The sequence below is a fragment of the Pleuronectes platessa genome, chromosome 14 (assembly GCF_947347685.1).
Source record: "Pleuronectes platessa chromosome 14, fPlePla1.1, whole genome shotgun sequence".
Taxonomy (NCBI): domain Eukaryota; kingdom Metazoa; phylum Chordata; class Actinopteri; order Pleuronectiformes; family Pleuronectidae; genus Pleuronectes; species Pleuronectes platessa.
Window position 1 is genome coordinate 8,632,586 of NC_070639.1, and position 25,329 is coordinate 8,657,914.

The window sequence follows — 25,329 nt, forward strand, 5'->3', positions numbered from 1 at the left end:
AGCAGGTTTTTAAAGTAAAAGAAATATTTGAATAGTTGTGTGCTTGTTGGTTTGATTCTTCTTCGTGCTGAACTGGAGCACACATGCGTCATGCACTGACTGCTTGAATCAGTTGCACTTGCTCATCTCTGTTTCTGCATTGTCCAAAGTTCTGATTAGACCTCCTATTCATCAGATTCGATTTTTTTTTAGTGCCAAAACTAATTTTGGAAATCTGTACATCAGTGGTTACAGGGCAAACAGAGACGGATAGCAGCTAATGCAGCGTCACTTTCCACTGTGCTGATTGTCTGACTCCATGGCATCAGTGCACTTCCTGTCTGTCAAGCCTGGTTTTAAGATAAAAAAGAAAAATCAAGATGTATGGCAAATTAAGGGAATGAGACAGATGAGTGCACACAAGGGCAAAAGGACCATATATTTTACACAGTCAAAGAATCACTATGGTTTGTTTTCCATAAACTGAGCCATCCCCTTGTGGCTGGCTGCAGTGTAGGTCATAAACCCATCTCCTTCATTCTAGTTATTGGGACATGGACCCAATAAATAAATAAAATAATATTTTTTCGAGTATGTATTATTAATACCTGTCCTGCATTAACTCTATAATATTACAATATAATTAATCAGTCAATATTTCACTGTCAACAAATGTAAAAATGCCACTGATCTGCAAAATGAACAATTTCAACCCAGCTCAGTCTGAATATATATTTATTGCATTTCTATTAGAGTTCAAATCTGTATTGAAATGAAGGTAATTATGTGTAACACCCGAGTCATTGCTAAACACTGACTTAATTACTCTCACGGTAAGGAGCCATTAGACAACAGGGCAGCACAAATAAATATAATTTATGACATTTATGTTAAATAGGCTTTTAAAAAGGTTTTTAATAAAGAGTTTGTAGAAGATGTTTGTTGCAGATAAACTGGTAAAATGTGACGTGCAATAATAATAGTCTATGCATTTAGATAGTGATAAAGATACTGATACCTTACAATATAAACACATTGTTTATGTGAATATATGTACAAGTCCATACATGCACACAATCTCTGTATTCTGGTTGTAACTAAAATCTATTCCCTCTTTGTGGAGAAACTGTGAAGGTAAAGTGAAGTTTTGTGTTACTCTAGTGACGGGATCCCACGATTCTCTTAAAGCAACGAACCTAAAAAACAAACAGGAGAAAAGTGAAAATAGGAAACGATGTGATGCGTTTTGATGTCTTCAGAATACGGTCGTGGCACAGTTTGGATCATCGAGGGGACTCTCCGTTAGATTGATGCCATCGATCATGTGATGTCGCTACAGTGAGAGAGCAACACAACTTACGGTTCTGGTCGCAGAGACCGAAGCGGTGGTGAGTCATCGCTGTAAGGATTTGTGCAGTGCGGCTCGTTTGACCTCTTTTGGAGACAAGGAGGCAGTGATAGAAGCTGAACACTCCCACTGGCATGATGTAGCATATATATATTCTGTAGGCAGACGCACACATGCAAATACTCGCATAAAATCAAACACGGTCGGCTTCTCACAGGAGTTCATCGGCATAATTAACATCCCAGCGTGCTCCCACGTTGCCAATGATTGGCTGAAAGTCATCCTAAGACGCAGCTATGCACGGTTCTCCCAGGTATTTTGGTAAATGATCCCACTGCTTGGCAGGTACCAGGGGACATCATCAGACTGTGTAAGTGTGTAAACATTTCTGTTTTTCCCCAAGTGCCCCCTGCCCCAGTGTCCCCGGCCCACTCGGCACAAGTCATTTGTCAGCCCTGATCTAGATTTATCAACACACTGGCCCCCTGTGGCCTGAGCTCAGTCTGCACTCCCACTCAAAGCCACGAATTTAGTGGACATGCTCTTTGTGGAGTTGAACGGGGGGGGCTACATGAATTTGATATGGGGTGGTGTGATGGAGAGGCGGAGAAGAATCAGAAATTGAAACGGGGAGAGGTGGAGATGAAGAGGAGAGAGAGCAAACGTGTATCGAGGCCTTTGTGTCCGTCTGTAGCTGAAGTGGTGTTTTGAGATCTGAGGTTACAGAAGCAGAGGGTGAGAGGGAGGAGAGGGAGGAGAGGGCGGGAGAGGTGCGATAAGAGGCTGAGGTGTGGAAGGTGAAGAGGGGTTTCATTTGTGTTATAGAAAGAAGAGTAGTGCTAAGTGGGGGGGGTCCCTTGAAGTGATGGAGTAAAGAATTGAATGACGGGGGGTTTGGGTGTCGTTCAGAAGATAAGCCAGCTGACACCTGGGTAGGTGTCAGCTGTAAAATGGAGGGGCAACATATCTGCAGGATAAAGAAGAGATTCAGAGGGTCTCTCTCTTCAGGAAGTGAAGATATATGGGATCTCGTCCATGGAGGAAGGAGATAAAAGAAAAAAATCTAATTAATTCCTTAGATCTGCGGTTCTTAAAAACAGCGTATGAGCATATGAGCCAGGGGTAGAAAGCTCCAGAGGGTGTGCAAAAAAAAGTATTACTTAAAGATAGAAAGCTTGTCACTTATAAACTTCAAATGAGTCTGATGTATCCTCATGTTTTCAAATTAGAGCAGCTTCTAGGTTTCAATGCTCCATATTTCTGTCTACAGGTCTCTATTGTGGTGTATGGTGCAGAAGCTCAGACCTCAGCTGGGACATGGTTAATAAGCGTGATGGTTATTCATCTCAATCTTCCAGTTATTAGTTAGGTATACTTTATTTAAACTGCCAGTTTGGAATGGGATGTGTGCTCTGCCTGTGGTCATGCTGGTTGCAGCTTTCTGAAATTGTAGAAGTGACCAGCTGCTGATCTCAGTCCAAAGAATCCTGAAGCTGCTGCACAAAGGGCCGTTCACCTGTTCATTGAAAGTGGGCCGAGGCTCGACTGGAGAATCCGTATCAGTTGTCGTTACTGCGAACACGCTGTTGTCGTGACGGACACCGCTTGAGTTGATGAGTCACTGCTACACAATTTAAATTTCGATGCCAAATGTGACGCACATAAATGGTTCTTGAGATATGTGAGCAGCATAACAGACAAATGGAGATTTCTGGAATTATAAGTTAGATATTAACAAGAACTAGCCACTTTGGTGAATGGATCCTTGTTGAATTGCTGTAATATGCACTATCCACTACTAATATCTTCTTCACTTTTCATTTATAATCACCAACAGGCACAGGACAAAAATACATCTTCTGTTACAACATCATGTCTTGTTCTGGCCTCACTATGTAGGTGCACAGCTACGCACAGAGCCAAACACTCCTCCAGTAAAGAGGCTGAATCCGGCTCTGAAGTTTCTGCGGTGAACAGTTGGGAAATTGTTAAAAGTAGGACCAGTAATGTAGTGATAGTGGATACGGATCAGAAAAAAGATCAGAAACCATAAAGAAGAGAGAGAAATGAGAAGTTACACAACTACAGATCCCAATGTGCATTTTGATAAACATCTAATAAGTGAGCTGCCATACTAAAAATAAAATTAGTTTGACCAATTTCAAAAATACTTCAATTGGCAACCCAGAAAGTTTGTTCAATTAAAGTTCACAAATTATATTTATACAGTTGATTATTAAAATTTGATAAAACTTTCTATTCGTCTATTTGAAACAACACAAAGTTCCAATATACCTCTGATTCATGTTTCTGAATTAGCTCAGGTTCATGGGAATCAGAACATGTTGTTGACAAAATAAAGGTTTGGTCATTTTTTTTTTTAATCAGGTTTCATTGGTGTCTTTACATGCAGATTTTATTTTCTGGTATATAAAACAGTATCATCAGTATAAAGCAAACATTTTAGTCTGAGATTGTATTGTTTATGTAAATGTTGAACAAACGAACATGGTAACATAGTAACCTTAAGACACTAGATTCCAGTTTTCTTAAAGGGATGGTGACAAAACAATTAACTGGATTCATATATTCAGAAAAAGAACAGTTCTTCCTTTAAATATCATGATCAACATAATGAATTACTTAAGAAAGGTCTCTGATCTGTAGGCCCATCATTGTTCGGTTCAGTCGGTTAGTGGAGCTGGAGCATCAGTAGATGGAAAAGTACTTGGGCTGTGTTTTTCTGTTCGTATCAGCCACTCCAAACACTTTACATCATATTCTCTCCTATTCATACACACTCACAAACCGATGGCAGAGGGGCCATGTGCAAATTGAAAATGTGAATAAACACAGGTGGATGGAAACTGACCTTGAGTCACCCTACTCATTATTTCTGATGTGTCTCACATCTAATGGTTACTGCTTAAGTGGAGGTGTTAGTAAAACTACACGTTTCTGACAAGTTGCTAAATGCTATTGTTTCATTATCACATTTGACAAAAATAAACCCTGCTACATTATCCAGTTAAAAGTTGTCCTTGTTCATCTTTCTCTTCAGAGCACTATTAGAAATCATGGGTATCATTACCTGAGCCCAGGAGGTCGGATCCAGACCAGCAGAGCAGACCCGAGAGCGTTTTCTCACTTTCTTTAATGTTGGGGGACAGGGTTGTTTTTCACTGTCCCAGAGAATAATTCACGGATCTTGATGGAAAAAGGCACATTTAGGGAACTGACATCTATGGGTGTGTGAAATTTGGTGAAGCTTGATTTAATTTAAGGAGACTGTTGGGTCTTGGTGGAGATATTCTCTGGTAGAGAGTTAGTCTGACCTCAGTCTGTATTCTGGTCAGTGACTCTGGGCCTGCAGCCACTTCCCTCTTGTGTCACCTGGTAAAGTGATTTTCCTCTTCAAGTGTCCTAATCACACTATTTAATTGGCCTCCAGCCCCTTTAACACGAGCCAATTTCAGCTCCCTCTCTCCTATGTTCTGCATGTCTGCTTCTTAAACATTCCTTCTCTTATTTCTCTCTCAGCCTCTTTCTTTTTCCTTTCCCTTACATCGCCATTTTCACAATTGCATGTATAAGCATTATTCTTTTTTTTTTAAGTCTTAATCAGTGGCAAATCTCAGAGAGTGAATTTCCCTGTCTGTCTTGAGCCAATTAAAAAGCAGTTTTTAGAAGCATAGACACCCAGTGTCATCGAAGGGAAATTAAAATCTCTTTGGACATAAAACTCAGATGAACCCACTGCAGTGACAAAAGTGATCCCCGAAACCCTCTGGCATTTAAATGAAAGTGTAAGAGAGAAGGGGGATGTGGAGCCTGTAGCTATGATAAGACATGAACGCTGTAAGAGAAGATACAGTCGTTTCTGAGTCTCTGAAATACAGTCTACAAGATTGTGGAAAGGGTAGAAAGGCAAGTGATGACAGAGTTTGGGAACTTTGGTGTGTTAGGTTTAACACAGCCCAGCCCTAACCCTATTTCTATTCCCAGGATGGACAGTATCATAGGATATGGACCAGGCTGATTTTGAGGAGGAGGTGACTGCGTCTGTTTCCACGTTGATCCCTGAGTCAGTATAAAGATAAAGGAGCGTTTATTTAGTTCATCATCCCATCATCATATAATCCCCCCGGTGCCTTCCCCGGTATAATGGGACTCTGTCATCCACCGGCTTAGACAGAGCACCTATTATGTCATCAAAAAGGGGAATTTAGCAGACGAAAGGGGGAGATGAAAGCGGGGGTACCGACTACCTGTTCACAAAGGCCGTAATTTTTACCAGTAATTAAAGGCTTACATTTCCCTGACAGATCATCTGGGGCCCCGGTACAAATGGGGAGAAGGAGCGGCAGAGATAAAAAGAGGCAGGATTCTCCTCCGTTAAAATCTCTCAGGGTAGAAATGGTAATTAAGGGCTTGTCTCTGGAGAGGGGACAATATTAGAGCAGGAGAGAGGCTGATGTGGTGGAGGGGACGGGCCCCGACTCTCTCACGTTCCTCGGCGCCCTTTTCTCATCCCTGCACGCACTCTGTACCCAAAGCCTCCAATCCACTCTCCTTTTGCTGAGCGTCTCAACCCTCTCCTGATTCCCCAAAAATCTTACAGCGACCTGCATTGCTCTGCAATGCGGAGTAAAAAAGTTCAGCCTGTCATTGTTTCACATCATCTCACCACTACAAAATAAAAGCCAAGAGTGAGGCTTAGTTGCGATTCTAGAATACTTTCAAAAGCGGCTTTGTAAAACAAAATCCTCAAATTGTTTGCACCCCAAATTTTGGTGTCTGCTCTCGTCCAAATCAGAGCAAACTTTGATTGCTTCTCGCCAATCGCATAAACCCACAGAGGCTCTGTTGTGGAACGGGGGCTGTACTGTCTGTACTGTCTGTACTGTCTGTACTGTACTCCGGTCCTGACGCCGCCCGCAGAGCCGCTCCTACTCAGCACAGTAGGTGTTGTCATGGTAACCTGCAGGAGGCTACAGAAAAGGGAATGACAGCTTTGGACTTTCTGAGCTCGACAGTCGACTCCCGATACGACCAGAAAACGGTAAACACACCAGTCTGTGTCTTCGGCTGTCTGGAGAGGCCTCCCCCCCTCCTGCACACTGAGATAAACCTGGACAGAGAAGCAGGATCTTGTTTGTTTTTAACAATGGGAATAATAAGCTTCCGGAATATGGAGAGGATGTTGTTGATGTTTACCAGCTGCCATGCAGCATCTTTTCTGGAGGATTGATATTATATGAATCACTCTCTGACTCTCATCTCCTTCTCTTGTTGTTGACAAGTGTACATGTTGAAGGTGCAGTTCTATGACAGCGATGTGAGGCTACATGTTCTCTATTGAAGAGCACATACGGTAAATGTACATAATGTGTGATCATAGACTGTGTGTACAGATGGATGAGATGACAGCTCCCCAAAAGTGAAGCCAAAGAGCCTCGCTCGCCCCCTGGTGGCTGGCTTCACTAAAGGTTATAAACCCAGTTCCCTCCATGTTTGTGGATGGGATATGGACGAAAAGTCCCCTGGTTGCTTTGACAGACTCTGTGCAACATGGAAACATTCTTATCCGAGAAACTTTGGCCTCATTCCTGGATAGTGGGAGGAAGTGGAGACATGTTGTACATCTTTATTTACAGTCTATATCAATGACACAGATGGATATACCACCTCTTGCTAAATTGAGCGTGCACACACACGGTGGTAATTGATTAAAAGCGATTTCAAATATTCCGCAAAGCATAAGTCAGTTGGAAATATCTCATAATTTTGTTGTCCAAAGCCCCGAGCGTCTATTTGCTGCTTGTCTTGTTTGCTCTCTTCTCCTTCCCATGTGCAGAGAGCGATTAGGCGGCGCCATGTGAGTTTGTTCATGCTTGTTTCACACCTTGTGGGGGAAGATTCGTGACTGACAGGACTCATGTCAGATTCTCCTGCAGCGATAACTGCAGGATATCTTTACCGTCTCTCTCTATCATAGAATCACATGCTAAATGGTTTGTATTTATATCTCGGTTTTCCGGTCTTAATGACAACTCAAAGCGCTTTACAGTAGTTGCCAATCACCCACTCACACACACATTCATACAAGAACACACAAGCGCTTTATTTAAATGCTTGAAATATGCAAACACTCACATTAAAGTCTCAATCAAAAGTTAGGGTGTCGAGTATCGCAGTGTCGCAGGAAAGCTTTGTGCAATTTGGTGTTTTTTCACTCTAGATGAAGGGTTACGAGGCTTTTAATGGTATTAGAAGCTTCTCTCATTCTTATGTTTATTAGACTCTTCAAATGTCATTGGATAAAATAAAACTATAAACAAGTCAGCATTGTTCTGTTGTTCATCAGACAATGGCCTTTAAAAAAATGTAGATTTGAAAAATATGTCTTGGTATGTTACTCCCAGAATAATCTGATCATGTGAGCAACACCCTGGTTTCCTAAGCGTCTCAATCAAACCTGAGTGGATGCGAACCGGCACATAAACAAGCTGCATCAAGTAAATACAAAAATAATTGGTATGTTGTTAATATTTTTGGCTCATGCGCTTGTAACAACCAGTGTGAAGTGGGGATGAGAGGGGACAATTAAAATCTGTCATTGACACCACAATCCCATATTCACCACATCTGCACAACCAATCTCAATGCACAAAGTGGTGCTGCTAATTCAAGCCTCATCTCAACAACACTCACTCACTGTGGGGGCCGTATATTTGTGGTCATCAAACCTTTGTGTTTTTACTGAATATTGTTACACAGTGTTTTTTTGTAGCACGATGTCTACACAAAAAACAAAAGCAGTAAACACCAGAATCAAATTATAGTTTGTTAGTTTTGAAATAAATGATAATGAGTTTTAAAGTGATAAGTGTATCAATGTTTGCAATGGCAATAAGCTATAGACATCACAATCCAGAGATTATTAATTAAATCTATTTATTTATGATATATTGCTCAAATTCCTGAAATATGGCTTAAAAGTTGCTTCCGTTGGATCTTTGACCTTCTCTGTACAGATTGATTCAAAGTAGTTTGAGAGTTTGTTTCTAGAAAGCTGCGTTCACACGAGTTTGACGTATGGGCTCATCTCTGTGACATCCCAGCGAGTGTGGAAGCCGGCAATCGTGGCCCAGAAATCAAATTGAAAAAGGACAAGTGAAATCTTGAAATCTCCAGTGCCTGCTCGGCTCTCAGAGCTGACACGACTCACTTTGGTCGTCAGTCCAGTCATTACACTTTTTTAAACTGTTAAATCTTCAACCCCATCTTTTGTTGTTTTTGTTTACTGAACGTTTTGTTGGAAAATCCCCATGTTTGAAATCTCTCATAGTGACGTGTTAACTGCTTGTTAAATGAAAAGTTACTTTCGTCAGACAAGTTGGACAAAAGGATATGATGCCTGCAGCTGTTTCCCATGTTAACCCTATGTTTCTGGATGAGGTGTACTGACAGACGACTGGAGGGAATAGACTTGAGGAAGGGATGTGATGTTAACATGACACAGGTTCTCTTATTACTGTGCAAACTTTGTACAACTCACGTAGACCCAGATTCTACATGTCTCCTGCGTTTGATGTGTTTTTGTATTTTGGTTCCATTATTTGTTTGTTTTTTTTGGTCTATGTGTTTTGTTAAGTTGCAGCATGTTGAGCGGTCATATTATTCTGCTTCTTCATTTTGATTAATGCATATTTCTGTGGCACTCATAATGTGTTCTTCATAATATAATAACCTTAGTATAGTATAAAACGGAATAGTTAAAGATATATTTAACGGTTCTTTATTAAAATGTCTAAAATATATATTTTGTTGACTCGTGTACCCGCATTTTCCTAAATGTTTCCAACAACGTTTAAACCCAGAAAAATCCCAAATTTTATTCGAGTTTACAAGTCGTTTCATTTTGTTTAGTTTTAAATGCATCATATTATCTTTAACTTTGGATTTGTCTGTCTCTGCTATAACTTCAGGGGCAAACAACGTATTACGAAAGTCATTGTTTGCTGTGTAACATGAATAAAACTTGAATACATTATCCATGAACATGATTTGCACCTGAGTCTTGTCAGGTACAAATACAAAAACACACTCCCATGATCCAATGCTGCTTCCAATTAAGTTTGTAGTTATTGTTTTGTTTGAGAGACAAACAGAGACAGACGTTTACAGCGCTTTATATTAACTTTATTTTTTCTTGCTAAAACCTCCTGCTTGGATAACATGGAATTGCCAACTCGTCATCCCTTCCCTCCCACCTTAAGAGAACAGGAGAAGAAGAAAAATCTAACAAATGAGCAAAGTGCAAAGTTCACTTCACGGCGATGAAAAGCACAAACTTGAGGTATCTCTTCCAGTGCCAGGTTTTTGTCGTTCCTTGGAAATTATAGCATTAAGAGAGTTGTGCTGAAGACCAGGGTGTTATTACGCAACATCACACACACTGACAATGCCATATTGAAAAAGTAACATCAGATTGTGGCCTTTTCTACAAACGCAACATGGCGGTTGCTGTCACACACAAAGAGACGCACAAACCAAACACTGAGCAGTGACATGTGAAGGACAGGGGTCTGATTCATTCTATTCGAGGAGAAAAAGATGAGACAGAAATGACATTGATGAGTGTGTGTGCGTGCATGTGTGTGTGTGTGTGTGTGTTCATTTATAATTATGTTTGAATGCACGCTGGTTTTATTGTGTTCTTTTCCCCTCCGCTTGTCTGTTCATTCATCTGCCCTTCTGTCTGCGTATCTGTCAATCTCACTGTGCGTTCACTGCGTCTGTGCTGAATTCGGTCGACATCTGCAGAGTGTTTTCTGTGCAGGGTTTGTTTGCCTCTCCTCTGGTTTGGAAAGCATTGCTCCGTCTGAATCTGCAGAGTGCCAACGTTGTGCAGCCTAATTATCCCAAATACTGTTAAATCAGCTAAATATGCACCGAGAGCTGATGCTAATCAGATTCATGACCCTGTGTAGCGCTCTCACTCATTTATCCATTTATTCACTCTTTCATCGGAGGACACCTGGCTCTTGTCAAGGTTTTGCTCGTGCTCAGCTACATTCGGTGGCTGGATGTGTCTTCTCAAAGTGGTCCTCCTAAATGCTTCTTTTAAAAAGCGTTATGTGGTTTTTGTTTTCAATAACGACATTTAAGTTACTTTAGACAGTAAGTGTCTGCAAAAGACTAATAATGTGCTATAATAGGCGTCTAAAAGAGCACAGGCAGGCAGAAACTGAGCAGCTCTACAGAGTAAATAAATAGGAGGCTCTCAGGATAAAAGTCTGAAGCACTTGTGACCACAGCCAACAGTCAACAGTGATGTCACAGTGCACTGACACATATCGGAATCCAGCACGGGTCCATTTTTGCAAACTGGCTCCACACCTGCAAAGCTCCGTACCATACTCGACCCATTAACCACATCCATCTCCAAGTTAAATCTGCGCCCAGACCTGTTAACATATGTCAAGAGCTGCGAGCCGTCACCTGTGGTTAGACCCACATGCTACACACACATCCACTCGCATTAAAAGGGTCATGGCCTCATTGTCCTCGTGCTCTGGAGTCAAGTTGTGTTCTTGGCAACATTTCTGTCAATTGCCGCAGCACCTGTGCTCCGGCAGCTCGTGGCTTTCACAAGCTAGTTCTATTTGGCACTTTGTAGAATTAGTGAAGCCACTGAGAACATGTTGTACACTGGCTACTTTTGTCTTTGTGGGATTCATTATGACGTCCTCTAGTTTGAAGTGAAGTGGAGTGAAGGGGTCAAAGGTGATGTCATAGACTTTCACAATAAAACAACTTGCAGAGGATGGGTTTCTTACAAGATAATTGAGATGTTAAAAGTACAGCACAGTCATTTTGATTTTCTGATTCGTTCAAAAAAAGGAAACTTTAATTTCTACCCATGCTCATACTGGTGAATTTAAAATAATCGGAATTCTTTTTTACCTGCTTCACAACTTTTTTGTGGGCTTTAAAGAAATAGTTTCAGGAAATACACCTATTTTCTTCCCTGCTTAGACTTAGATGAGAGGATCAATGGGTTCAGTGACTTCCAAGGCGAGGACAAGATTCCAGGAAGTCCCTGTGCCCACACAAACAAGTAACATGTCAATTAGTGAGTATTAGAGGACCCGTGGGTGACTTGTTCTTGTAGGACAGAGCTGGAGTAGATGTTTCCAGACTTTTCAGCTAAGGTGAGCTGGCCGGCTACTTGTTGTACTTTCACATTTACCTTACAAATATCACAGTTGTGTCTCTATACTCCTCAAACTCACCGCAAGAAATCAAACAAACGTTTTTTTTCCCACAAAATTGTCGATTGACTTATTATTTCGTTTTCGCTCACAAAGCAAAGCAGGCATGAAAAGAAAGGGTGGATCTCAAGTCTCGTCAGCATCAGGCGGCGTAACCAGCCCTCAGCCGGGGGGAGGATGTCAATAACTGAGATTACATGGATTTGTTCCACACCCACGCATGTGTGAAAGCAGAAACAACACACAAAGATGTGCACGTATAAAGTGTAGCACACTCATGAAAACACTTAATCATGCTTTTGTGCTGCACAAGGCACACATTCAGTCAGCGGGTGGGGGGGGGGGGGGAGATATTTTTCACACCAGGTTTTGCCAATTCTTGTAATTGCACATTTATTTGTGAATTTAAAAAATGAAACTGCCATGGGCCTCAGTTTTGGAGAATCTACCAAAAGATATGCAGCATAATAATCCACACGGGGGCAAGGAGACATCACATAAAACAGAATGTGGATCTTAGATGTTGCTGGAACCCTCGGAAATCTCATGTTGCTCTGGGTCTTTCTCCTTGAGATGTGTGTACTCATTGGCCAAATGTAGAAAAGCACACACAACTGTTTTTATAGGGTCTCACACTGTCAGTGCATATCAGACGACAAGCCATGAGGACGAAGGATCTGCCTGCAGGGCTCGGAGACAGGATTGTGTCCATGCACAGATTTGGGAAGGCTACACAAAACTTTTGCTACATTGAAGATTCCCGAGACAAACTTTGGCTGCCATGTTTCTTAAATGGAAGATGTTACTCTAAGGTGGAGCCCAGCCACCCAACAGAGAAAATACATTTCTGCCGTTTGATCTTGTTATTTCATGTCACTACCCAGAGCTCAGAGTAGAAACCCTGTTCATTCACATCGAAAGGGGGCATCTATATAGTAGGCCTCCTGAGTGCCTTCTGTTGGTGGTTTAATGAGCGTACCCAACCGGGAGGAGACCCAGGGGTATACTCAGAACTGGCTGGAGGGACCACAATTCCCAGGTGGCATGGCAACGCCCCAGGATCTCCCAGGAAGAGCTGGAAAGTCTGGCTGGGGAGAGGCAGGTCTGGTATGCCCTGCTTTCCAGGTAGCCACACACACCAAGGCCAGAATAGCGGAAGACAATGGTTGCATGGGTGGAAGAAGTTTGGAAGAACCAGAACTTTTTTGGAAAAAACAATCCAGGGGTGAAGGGCGTTGATGCAACTGAGAATCTGTTGGTCAGCGTGGCTGAGCTTCAGAACCCTGGCATGAACCCAAGTGAATATCTTTGGAGACACCTGACAACGCCTGCCCACTGATGGTCCAATGAACAGTGCCTGTAAAGAATGAGGAAAAAGTGTTGTTAAGCCCAAGGAGACTCACTGCAGGTGCTTTTTACTGTTTTAAATAAACGGTCAGAAAACCTCCGTCAGTGTCATACTTTTGTTTTTCTTTCTCTTACTCCCACTGCTGTCAGACTCAAAACCATCTGGACTGAAAAATAAAATACCACACTGTTTTTGTCACTCTACTCTCTACTTTTAATGCAGAAGGTAATTTCGCACATTAGTGTCCTCTGCACATTACCCGCATTAGACCTCTTATATATACAGTAGATCTATACCTGATTATCTTTCTATATTAACACTTTATTGCATACTATGGGGCATTCCCATCCATATATAGGCATATATTTATTTGGTTGTCTGGATTTTTTTTTTTTATTCTATTGCCTTTTTATATTTGTATTCCTTTGTCTACCTCAATCTGACTCGTCTGCTGCTTTTACAAGATTTTCACAGTGTGTGGATCAATTAAGTCTTACCTTATCTCACTTATATGTGTATATGTATATTAAAGTGAATGAAAAGTGGCACAAGTCCCAATGTTTTAGTTGGTATTCAGATTAAAGCCTTGAATAAGAATACAAGGGCGCACACACAAACACACACACACACACACACACATGGGTACCGAGGGTTACAAACCGCTCTATAATAGATAATAATAGATTATAATAATAATGACAGTGCTGAGAGATCGGACAGCAGGAGAGAACAGAGGGATTTTGAAAGCTGCTCCTCCTTCTCTGTAACTCCATCGTGTGCAAATGATTCACCTCATTGTTCCAGTCTTGGTTAATGGTTTTTCTACCATCTGTTCAAACCTCAACCGGCTCGACATCGTGGCACTTTGCTGGCTCCGAGGCTAATGAGTCATGCCAGCCTTATGTAAAACTGTTTCCTCTCTACCTGGCTAATATTTGTACGTCTTTTTCATTTTCTCTTCAGCCAGCCGTGTTTAACTATAGTGGCTCTGGCTATACACACTGTATTTGTACAACCAAGAGAAAATAGATAGGATTTTTAATTATGTGTGTGTCGTTTCGGCAGTGCACTGGATTGCTCTGGGTGTAAAAGAGCGGGAGGTGAAGGTGTGTTAAAAGCAGACAGAGGACATTTTGTGACAGTGGATGTGATAACAGAGCTGGATAAGGTGCAGTAGAATAAACTTTGCTGCCGATTTGGCACAGGAACAAGAAAAATATCATTTTCCCCATACGCCACCTTTGTAAAAGATGTGCCTGTGACATTGTGGACAGAACATCTTGAATGTCACATCATGGTCCTCACGTGGTAATGGATCTGAAATGAATATTCTAAGATTGATTCATTTTCATTCTATATTTCATATTCTTCTTTTATATGTGACATCTATTACCTTCCTGTCCATCCTGGGAGAAGGATCCCTCACTCGTGACTCTCTCTTAGGTTTCCACGTCTTTCCCTTATAAAAGGTTTTATATGTTTTTTATCCCTCACTTAGAGAATGTTGCACCTTGTGAAACAGTTTGAGGCAAATAGGCTGATTTGTGAATATGGGCTATTCACGATTGGATAGAAGGTCAATGGGATCTTCATTGTTGTAGTGGAGCAAGTTTTATCAAAATGAATGACCACCATCTTCGAACACAGTCTAGCTCCCAAAGAGTTTTCCTGAATGTAATGATGAAGCTGCAGATGTGCCTCTAGTGGGCCACCGGTGGTTGTAATTGTGTGTTAGGGGATGCTGCACTTGGATTAGAATGACGCAGCGTGAGGCCTTAGACAATTTCCTGTGATTCCCAGGGAGCTCAGTGGGAAGTTCCTCTACAGGCAGTGACTGCCGGCAGCATGACGCTCCCATGGTGCAATAGATCTTAGCAATAAACTAAGAGCACGAGGGAGAGTTCCAAACAGAGGAAAACAGAAATGTTGCATTTGTATCACACAAGAAACATGCACAGTTGGGCTGTATTGCAGAGTGTGGTTACTTTGCGTTTTTGCAACACAGATAATTAAGCGATCAGAACGTGATTTGAGGGGGGGGGGGGGGGGGGGGGTACAATTTGTGAATCTGCCATTCTCCCACTCCATCCCCTTGTCACAGGGGGTGCAGAGGTAACCGGGTTGTTTTGGTGAATGTTAAGTCTGGTCTGCCCTGCTCATAGATCCTTTATCTGCCTGAGGTTTGTTTAGTTTGGAATCTACAGCCCTGACGATGGCTCTGAAATATCAGGAGCCTCTCGGTGCTGCGTATTGATTAACCCTTGGGAGCTGTCCATGGTGCCGAAGTCACAAAATGATTAGTTATTGTGCTTTTTCCTTTAACGACAACACCATGGACCCCTTTTGACAGGATTTGGGTTTTTAGATGTTTTGTTCTAGTAAATTAAATGAAATAAAACTCAGGACCTAAATATTCATATATACTCTCGGTGTGTTACTGATGGATACAAATTATTGATTCCCCTTTGTGCCGTCTGGAACTTTGGGAACCTCTGATCTAAACCAGGGTTCAGAGACTGTGGACCTCCCCTTAGACAAACCTCTGAGAAACCTTCCTCCTTGCTCCATCTTAAGTTTACTTACTTGGTTTCATGATTATAACATTATTATTACATGTCACTTGGCAGACGCTTTTATCCAAAGCGACTTTCAATTAATGCATTCAACTTTCATGATTATGTTATTTGATCTCATGGACACTCAACAATGAATAAAGATGGCCTTGTATCTCTGTCTGGCACAACGTCAGACTGCAGCAAACACATAGAGAGGTCTGTCCACAGGCATTTATTACTTTCGGATTGTTGGAAGTTGGAAAAACATTCAAATTCCCCATAACTACTTCAAACCATGTGTTTAACCAGATCACACACATTTAGGTTGTTCTAATTGATCTCTTTTTGATGAATAATGTAATGTTATAACTATTTTAAAAAGCTCTGCTCAAAACTATACAGTATACTATAAATACTCAGTCATTGAAGCCCTTATACTTGTAATACTACTTTCATATCTTTGTAATTCAGTAGCAAACATCCAGGATCCTTTACTACGAAATATTTTAGTGGCGACAAGACTGCAGATGCACGGAATTCAGCTATTCCCCTATGTGCGACTGTACGGCACCAAATCTTGTGTGTGCATGAGTGTGTAAATCACACACAGAAGGCTCCTTGTTTTGTAGGTGCAGCGTGTTGTCATTGTAGAGCCCGGCTGTGCACAAATACCAAGCTGAGAGTGGCTGTTGAACTTTAGAAATGTCAGCCACTGCTCCTCACTGACGGTACTATTGGTTCATTCCAGGGTCTCCTCCAAGCTGCCTTTCCTACACGCCATAAAACTTTCCCTGTGCCGAGAGCGACCTACTGAAGTCTTTTGAAGCTGTGTCTGTGTTGTGGGCAGGGGGAGCGCATGCCCCTTAGTTCAAACACACACCATCCTCTCTCCAGAATGACCTCAGGACAAGTGACACCGGTCACGGTCAGAGAATGTGAGGAAAAGGAGCAGGACTTGTTAGCGGTGTGTTGGGTACAGAGATCATTACGCCGAGTGGATAAAATATTAGAAACCCTTGTGCAATCCAGTAGAAGTGTCTTTTAATAAAGGTTTAGTCACCACTGCCACATGAGAGTTTGATTGTAAGTCAGTCAGCAGGATTACTACAGAACTACAGGAACAATATCCATAAACATTTGTTAGGGTTGGGTCTGAACTGTGGAACAACCCTTTATAAGGGGTGTGTATCCATATTTTTATTTTCACTTCCTTTAACATGGTGAGATAGAGCATTAGCCTTGGAGAGCACGTGCCTCCGAGCTTTGAAACATATTTGTATCAACAAATTAAGTTACAGTTGATATTCTGATGCTCTGGACATGATTAAATTACTTCAAAATTAAGTGATTCATAGCTTTTTACACTTACTGATGAATAATATGTTGAACTAATAGTATTCAGCTAAACAGTCTGATGTGAATCAATATTTTGGTTTGACAAGTGATGAGGAGCAATGAGCAGAGTGAAATCAAATCTGTATTTTAGGTGCAGTGACCTCTGGGTTTGTTAGTTAGCAGGATTATGCAAAACATATAACTACTTCTTTGTGGAGGGGTGAGAAATGAGCCAGGGAAGAACCCATTACATTTTATTGTGGATCCAGATCAGGGGGAAGTTCCAGGAATATTTTTTCACTTCATGTAATATTGCAAGATCAGGTTTTATGCTTGTAATACTTGGATCTTGTTGAAATGTTTACGGGACTGATATTTATGAGTGTGCAATTTGGTGCAGATGCAAATATAACTGGATCTAGTGAATTTAAATGTTTCATAAGGGGACTGTTGGGCCTTGGTGGGCCTCAGCTCTACTGAGTCATTCTGTGTGAGAATGTTAGTTGTGAGGCTGTAAGTGCTGCGGCCAAAGACTTAACAGTGAACAAGAAATGACTTAATTGTGCATCTTACTGAATCCAGAATTGTGGATTGAAGTTGGACATATATTTGGCCCCTAGGTATAAACTGTGGGACTATATGGAGTTTCAAAAATCCCACATCCATCCCTAGTGGGGAGGTGTCCTTAGTGCTGCAACATGCTAAGCAGTATTAATGAATACATGCCTCATACCAGCGCAGTTTTCTTGGCACTCCTGCTCATTAAATCCAGCTGTAAAAGGAACGAGCATTTCACCCCGTGCCCCCTTCTAGCATTTCTCCTGCTGCTTCCCAAAAAAGAAAATCCCACGCCCCGCAGCCAGTCACTCACAGCGCTCGCTCTCCCGAGAACTTTACAGTATGTGCTGCACCACGAGCCTCCCTGATCTATGTGTTGTTTACATGTTGCTGTGGGTTCACAGAGAGGCAGCAGCATGTGATTGCTGCACCCCCGGCCTCAGAGAATTCCTCTTCAGACGAAGGCAGTATAAACATGTGCATAATATATGACAACAATGCTCCGTCTTTATGTTAACCAGCTTATTACTTGCATATAGTTCACAGACATGCATGAGTGCTGAAAGGAGCCTGTTTTGATCAACTCCAATCAGCTCTGTAATATTAGGTTTACATATTTCACTTTTTTACCCCAAGCTCTCTCCTGGGATTTTGATTCAATCTCAAACAGCAAAAACTAACACCTGCATTATTGAAAGTTTCCAATGCAGGTGGAGGAAACTTTTCTAAATTGTTGCATTACACATCTCTCTTTTTTGTCGACTGTTGAACCGAGGAGATAATCCATCAAGTGACAGGAAACAAGGGACAATAACTGCTTCTTGCTTGGATCAACTCTCAGCAAACTGCAATTGCTGACTCCTGACCTTCCCTCATCCCGAGCAGCAGCTCTAAATAAAATAATATTACCATCAGCCTCTGCTCACTTCCCTCTGCCTCCATTTATCTTTTGGACACGGTCTCTGGGGGTTAAGGAAGCTCTCGAGTGCCCTCATGTGTTCACTGCTGTTTACATGCATTTTAGATCAGTCTAGTGCGTGTGTGTGCGTGTGTGCGTGTGTGTGTGTGCGTGTGTGTGTGTGTGCGTGTGTGTGTGTGTGCGTGTGCGTGTGCGGTGAGGGTGTGTGTGTGTGTGTGTGCGAACATATCTTTACATTTTCTGAGATGTTTCCCTCGGGCCTGTGAGAAAGCAAAGACTGCCTGCTTTTATCAGTGTTTATAAAGTGTCCAGCTTACATGTTGAGTCATGTAACCATTTTAAATGAGTCTTGTGTATTTTAATATATGTGTATGATTTGTGGATGGACATCAGCACAAAACCAAGCAGTCCTTGTTCTTGTTATTGACTGACTCTGAAAGCTTTTCCGAGCGGGACAATTAAGCATGAGCGTCTTCTGTCTTTGCAGGAAGTGCTTTGAACCTGACGTGCCGGGCGTTTTTTGGCTACAGCGGCGACGTCAGCCCGCTCATCTACTGGATGAAGGGGGAGAAGTTCATAGAAGACCTGGACGAAGAGAGAGTCCAGGAGAGCGACATCAAGTAAGAGACACACATGGTGCTGCTGTGGCTGCTGCACGGTGTTAAAATCCTTTCATTGGCAGTAATGAGAGAATAATGGCGGCTGTGGATGAATTCACTGGAAAATATTATAGGAAGCCAGCAATAGTTTTGGATGTTTTAGCTCATTAACTCCAAATTGCATAAACTAAACCAACCATTTTCCAGAGATTTATCCGCCGCTTTAAATCATGCAGAGACTTCAAGCTTGTTTTAGATCACTATTCATTCACATTGACACCTTAATCCTTCCGTTCAAATCAAGCTTTTGCCCTGTGATATGCACCTGCAGTCAGGTGGGAACTAGGTGAGACATGCAACCCTGTGCTGGGAAACAATAGTATACACGTATCAAGATAATCATCTCTTATACATGACAAGATCTGGAGTAACAGGAAAAATAGATATTTTGATACACAAAATCCAAATCTCCTGCTGTCTCTCGATTTTTTCCGTTTCTGTAACACTGAATAGGACAATAAAGAAAAACAAATGTGGGCCACACCTCAATCACATCTCTACTCACCTCTCAAGCCAACGTATACCTGGTCAACCCATCATGCTCTGTTTGACTCAGACTCTTAGAAGACAGATTCGTGGTTCATGTCTATTAATGGATCCCCAACGGCAACTCCCTCGATTCAGATGAGGATATGAACTGTTAAAAACTAACTACCCCTCAGTCAGACCACGATGAGCCGCTAGTTGTTACTCCACCTCAACCTCTTCCCTCATTTCTCCTCAACATCCAATATATCAAGTTCCATTCAAATCTTTCAATCACAGACTTTTGCGATGAGGTCGATGAATGAAAATCTGTTGTGCATTCAATTCATCAATTGTTGTTTTATTTGTAAGGTTTAAAAATACTCATAGCTCTCCACAGTACAGTTTTTTCCATTCACCTTTTTACACACAGCTCTTTTGAACCATTGACCTTCTGATCAGTGGACAACCTGTTTAACCTCCTGAGCCACAGCCACCCTAATCTATTGTAATTAAAACTTGCTTAAAAGAATGAAACTTTTCACGGAGTAAAACATCCCTTGCTGTGTGACGTTCATGCATAAATCCTCTTGTGAGTTTAGCTGATGATTGTTCCTTCGAGTTCTGCAGCGTTTCAATTAGTTTTCTCTCTTCAAAGGAAAAGGAAGTGTGGAAATGTGATGGGAACACAGAGAAAATTCATGTCAATTGCTCTGCACTTTGGACATTATTAGAAAGTCGGTCTCTGTCTCTTCATAAGTTGTGAGACAAACTGAGAACTGGTTTGTTTTTCGCCATCTAATATCCTCTACTTAGAGAATCTCTTCCTCCTTTAACTTTCTGTTTCTCTGCTGCAGAACAGGAAGCACATTAGTTGGTTTATACTCACCACCAAACTGAAAGCACAGTTTTACAAAAAGCGAGTCCATGCCCTGCTGTCTGTTCGCAAAAATGTATATCTGCCCTGACATTTTCCACCGCAGATGAATGTGCTAAATGTCAAACACGTTATTTGAAAAATCTATTTCGCCCTGACCTCTCTTACTGTCTGATTTTACAGCGAAGTGATGTAAACGTCTTCTCACCGAGCCTCGCTCTCAGGCCGCTGAAACATTTAAAACAAGCCCATCTCCATGTCTCTCCCTGTGAGTGGTGTAACACATTTAAACAAGTCCATTCCCTGGCCCATGTGCGTGTTTCCCATTAGGGCTGTTTGGAGAGGCTGCAGCTCTGGGGAGACAGCCCTGTCAGATGGTTAACAACCGCCATTTTTCACACAGCCGCCACTATCACTATCTCCCATCGCTGCACCCACCTATAGCGGCATGCAGATGGTTCACGGTGAGCCGAGGCGGAGGGGAGGGAGCGGGGGAGGAGAGAGAGAGAGAGACAGAGGGAGAGGCTGACAGGAAAGAAGCGAGGAAGAGAAAATAAATATGGAAGGAGTCAGAGGAGGAAAGTAAAGAAGACACATCTGAGAAAGTGAGTTTGCTTGTGAGCTGATATGAACAAGCAACAGCAACAAATTTCATTTTAACCACGGCTGCTGCTCCTCTCTCTCTCTCTCTCTCTCTCTCTCTCTCGTCCTTCATTACCCCCTGACACCAGGAACCCCCCCCGCCCCACACACTCACGGCTGAGGGGGGGGTTATCTTTTCAATAATTCATACCGATATTTCATGCAGCGGGTCAATAATGTATTTGATCATCCGCTCTCTGTTGCTGATGCTGCTACTCCAGCTTGTTCAGGTCCAGTCAGATCCTCGGTTTTACCTCCGTGATGGCAGCCAGACATGCGGAGAGGGCGAAAGGAAAAAAAATGGAGGGAAGGAGAAACTAAACAAGAACAAATCTGTGCTTAACCTGCAGCCAAACCTCCCTTTTACTGGTCAGAGTGGACCGAAACAGTTTCTGAGGGTTGCCTCTCCTCCTCCGGCTGGCACCCACACAGTTTTAACTTTATTACTAATGCATTACTAAACCTGAGTTTAGAGAACAGCACTCATGCATCGGGCTCAGAGTTCCTGCAGGCATATCTTCTTTACCCGACTTGGAGCATATTGATTTGCAGGAGTTCATTTCTGTGGTATAACCCCCAGGCTATAAATTCTCATTTGTGCCAACGGGACAGGGCTATTGTTGCTATCATAGCACGGATGAATGGAGATTAGCATAGCACGCAGAGATGAATAAATTAGCAGAAGAAATCTGGCTCAGCGTAATGAAGGGCGTGATCGATGCATTGTTGACCCGTTTCAGTCGGTGTTGTGCAGGTGCCCGTCGAGGTGAAGGTATAAAAAAGAACGAATAAGTTGAGAATTGATCACGAAATGAGCAAACACAGAGATTCTGCTAATAAGGAAGGGAGAGAATATATTGAAAGGCAAAAAAAAAGCGCCTGGAGCAGAGTGTAGTTTGAGAGAGAGTTCACGATTAATTCATTCGGCTAACTCTGTATCAATAAACCCAATCAACCAAAAGAGAAGTGGAGGCTCTTACAGAGTTTTACAAAGAGCTACATGCAGTTCTACAAATCTGACATTTAGTCGGTTGGATTCACACGGGCAGGAACACTGCAGCTGATGGTCACTGTCTGGTTCAGGCTCAGCTGCGTCTGTGCATGTCTTTCACTTCTCATCCGTATCTGCTACTGCGATGCCCGTTGGGAACCTGCCTGTGTGGAATGCGCTGTTCTCTTGTCCTGTGTTAATGCCGTGGAGCTACTTCAGAATTATTCCTCGTCATTAGTGGGTCCCCGCTTAAAACAAATCCGACAACATACTGTCACCTTTTAGTGTGTGCTGGGTGTTGTGTGCAGAGTCCATGTTGCTGAGCGAAATTCTAAAACTTTTTGTCCATCCTACCTTCGTTATCTGCAATGAAGACTTTATGGTGAAGGTTTCTCCTAAAATGAAACTGAATTTGCTTCATTACTGTTTTTGTAAGTTAGAGTGATTCACTGAATAGCTGTTATTTTGTCTTGTGTTGTGTCAGAGTCAGTTAAACCATCAACACATTCTTCAGACTCGAGCTCACAACTTTTCAAAATAAAAAGCTTTTTGAGCTTTTATTTTTGTAGACGGTATTGTAAGAGTGTTGTTGCCTTGACGGAGATCAACATCAGTCCGATATGGTGAAAGAAAAATGAAATTATCAAAATGATCTAGCTGCGATTTTGACTCAAGAATTGGCCCAATTGCCAACCACTGCTGTAGTTAATCTGAGGACGGAGAAGAAGACCCGTTCAACCTTGTCCGCAGACAGAAGACACGCTGCCCCCCTCCCCCCCATTGAGCATGTACAAATTTGACAGTGCACTTCCTTGGGCTAGTAATATACAAGCCATAAGATAATGGTTATCAAGATATGTGTTCCACAGACAGACAGCAGGTAGGTGTGTTTGGCGTGCACCTTGTGATCCACCTACTTCAACTATTTCCCACGTGAGGCTCAGGTTGTGCAGCGGTGGTAGTTATCTATATCGGGTTGTATGGCAACGAGCTCTGCCAGCTCATATAGTGCGGTAATGTGAAACAGAGAGGCTTCAAAGTACCCACCACTCCCGGAGAGACATGAATTATTCCCATGCCTCTTTCTCACAGCGGCCCAGCCCCCAACTCATTGCACAACAAACTCAAACTACAAATATCATCATCATCATCGGCAGCGGCACTGAACGCCTCAGCCACTCTTATGCAAAGCCGGCGATACACATTCAATTACCGATATGTCCTTATGTGCAGTTTATCGGCTTGAAGACAAGAGAGAAGAGCGTTGCTTAAGAGTCATCATACCCCGACACACTTTCCTTCTTTTTCATTCCACTCTTCTTTTCATCACATCGCCCCTTATTATTACATACTGTAAATACACACACTGCGTACGTGCACACATGCAAACAAACAGAGGTGATCTCTTTCTAATTTGCACCATGTTTCCTCCTAAGTGTCCTAGTTGTGCTGAGGGTGCTGTAAAAGTGGGCTAAATAGTGTGTCTAAGGTACGAGAGAGCATTATCTCCCCATTTCCTCCTCCATCAGGCTCAAGCAGCCCAGCGGGGGGACACTCATTTACTTTATGGAATATTACTTTCTCTCCGTTTCCATGGCAGCCGCTATAAAAAGATTTCCCTCTCATTGCCATTATTTGATCCCCTCCCCGCACACACACACACACACACACGCGCCGTGGCATAGTCCTTATTGATTTTCATTTTTCATATGTTTTGTGTGCAGAGAAAGAAATTAACATACCATGAGGTAATTACACTAACACAAAAGGGGCTTCATCAAGATACCTTTGTTGTACAGAGGGGCCCCGCTCATGGGTAATCTTTTTATCATATATGTCATATTGAAAAGTGACTTAATGGGTTCTGTGATAGGGCGCTGCAGGATTGTGACTCCTGAGGCCCCATCACACACATGCTGCTGCCACCACAGGACAAATCAACTCGATTTAACAAGCTGCGTCCCTGTAATGTTGCTGCAGAGGCTTTGTTCTCTAAGTTCTGTTTTATTCTTTCTTGCAGGTTGATCAAGGAGCATCTGGGAGAACAGGAAGTGGCCATTTCCTTGACCATTGACTCTTTGGAGGAGGAGGACCTGGGAAATTATTCCTGCTATGTGGAAAATGGAAACGGCCGTCGCCAAGCAACTATCCAGCTCTTCAGGAGAGGTAGGAGCTCTCCAACGTTTCCCACGGCTTTTTTTGCCTTTTATTTAATCATAAGTGGCTTTAAATTAGAAAAGGTCCTGACTCTCTGACCGCAGCGTTAATGCAACGTAAAGCAACCGGCCTCAGAATTATTTCTCACATTAAAGTTTTATTATTAACTTATTAACAACCCCCACAACTGATATCAGTTAAATCAAGTAAAGTCATCATGTTCCTACTGTTTATTAAAGCTTTATAAGGATTGAAACATTAAAAGCCTGACCGCAGCATTATTTCAATTACAAATATTCTAGATGTATTGTACATCATTTTTTGCACAAATCCCCGAAATTCCATCAGATTAAGAAACGTTGGGCAAAGTTTTGTATTAATTCACAACATGTGTCGAAGGTTGAATCTGATCTTATCAGTATTTTTAGAACGATGAATTTGTCTGTCACTTTTTACCAAATACCATGGGTTGAGACCAAAGCAGAGCTGAAACAAGATTTGTTTGGTTGTATACAGCTCGTTATGGACAAAAATAGTTATTTATATTTATATATATTTTTATTATTATTTATATTTATTGTAGGTTTAAGGCAGTCAGGTGTACACACACACCACAACCACTTCATGTATTAGAATATTTTCTAACAGAATAAGGACTTCAGATATCTCACTTCGCACATTACAAGTCAATTAAAGTCATTATATAACCCAGCTATTATTTATTTTTTATTTAGTCTTAAATTAACATAAACAGGGTTATAAAAAAGTCTTAAATTGTTTTATTCAGTGACAAAAATCATACTTCAATAACCTCATTCTTTAAAATGAGTGACGCTGCTTGTGCAGGAAAGAAAAAAAAACCTTTCTTTCATATGAACTTAGTTTTGAATAAATTAAATTTAACAAGAAATATATATATACATATTTCTAGTAAAGATATGTATCTGTGCTTGGTGCACATACTCTATAAACTACACTGCAGTTGCTATGGTAGCCATGCGGTTCTCCAGCCTGTAGTGTGACAGTGATAAAATGTAAACCTGATCTAGCTGAGCCAGCCAGGTAAACGCTGCTTTAATACACACTATAACTCATCCTTCCCCAGGCTGGGTCTCTAGGTAGATGCAGAGAAGATAATAGAGAAGAGAAATGAATGGAAAGACAGATAGAAAGAAAGGAGGGGGAAGGAAATGCCAGAGCGAGAGTTTTGATGGCG

The 25,329-nt window shown here is 41.9% G+C and overlaps 1 protein-coding gene across 1 annotated transcript in view; it reads left to right on the plus strand.

The window, feature by feature from the left end:
• il1rapl1a (interleukin 1 receptor accessory protein-like 1a) overlaps nt 1-25,329 on the plus strand; it is a 140,333-nt gene that overhangs the window by 108,654 nt on the left and 6,350 nt on the right. Inside the window, exons 6-7 of the mRNA XM_053439044.1 lie at nt 18,810-18,942; nt 23,977-24,122. Coding sequence (XP_053295019.1) covers nt 18,810-18,942; nt 23,977-24,122 — 279 coding nt within the window. The remainder of the gene's footprint in view (nt 1-18,809; nt 18,943-23,976; nt 24,123-25,329) is intronic.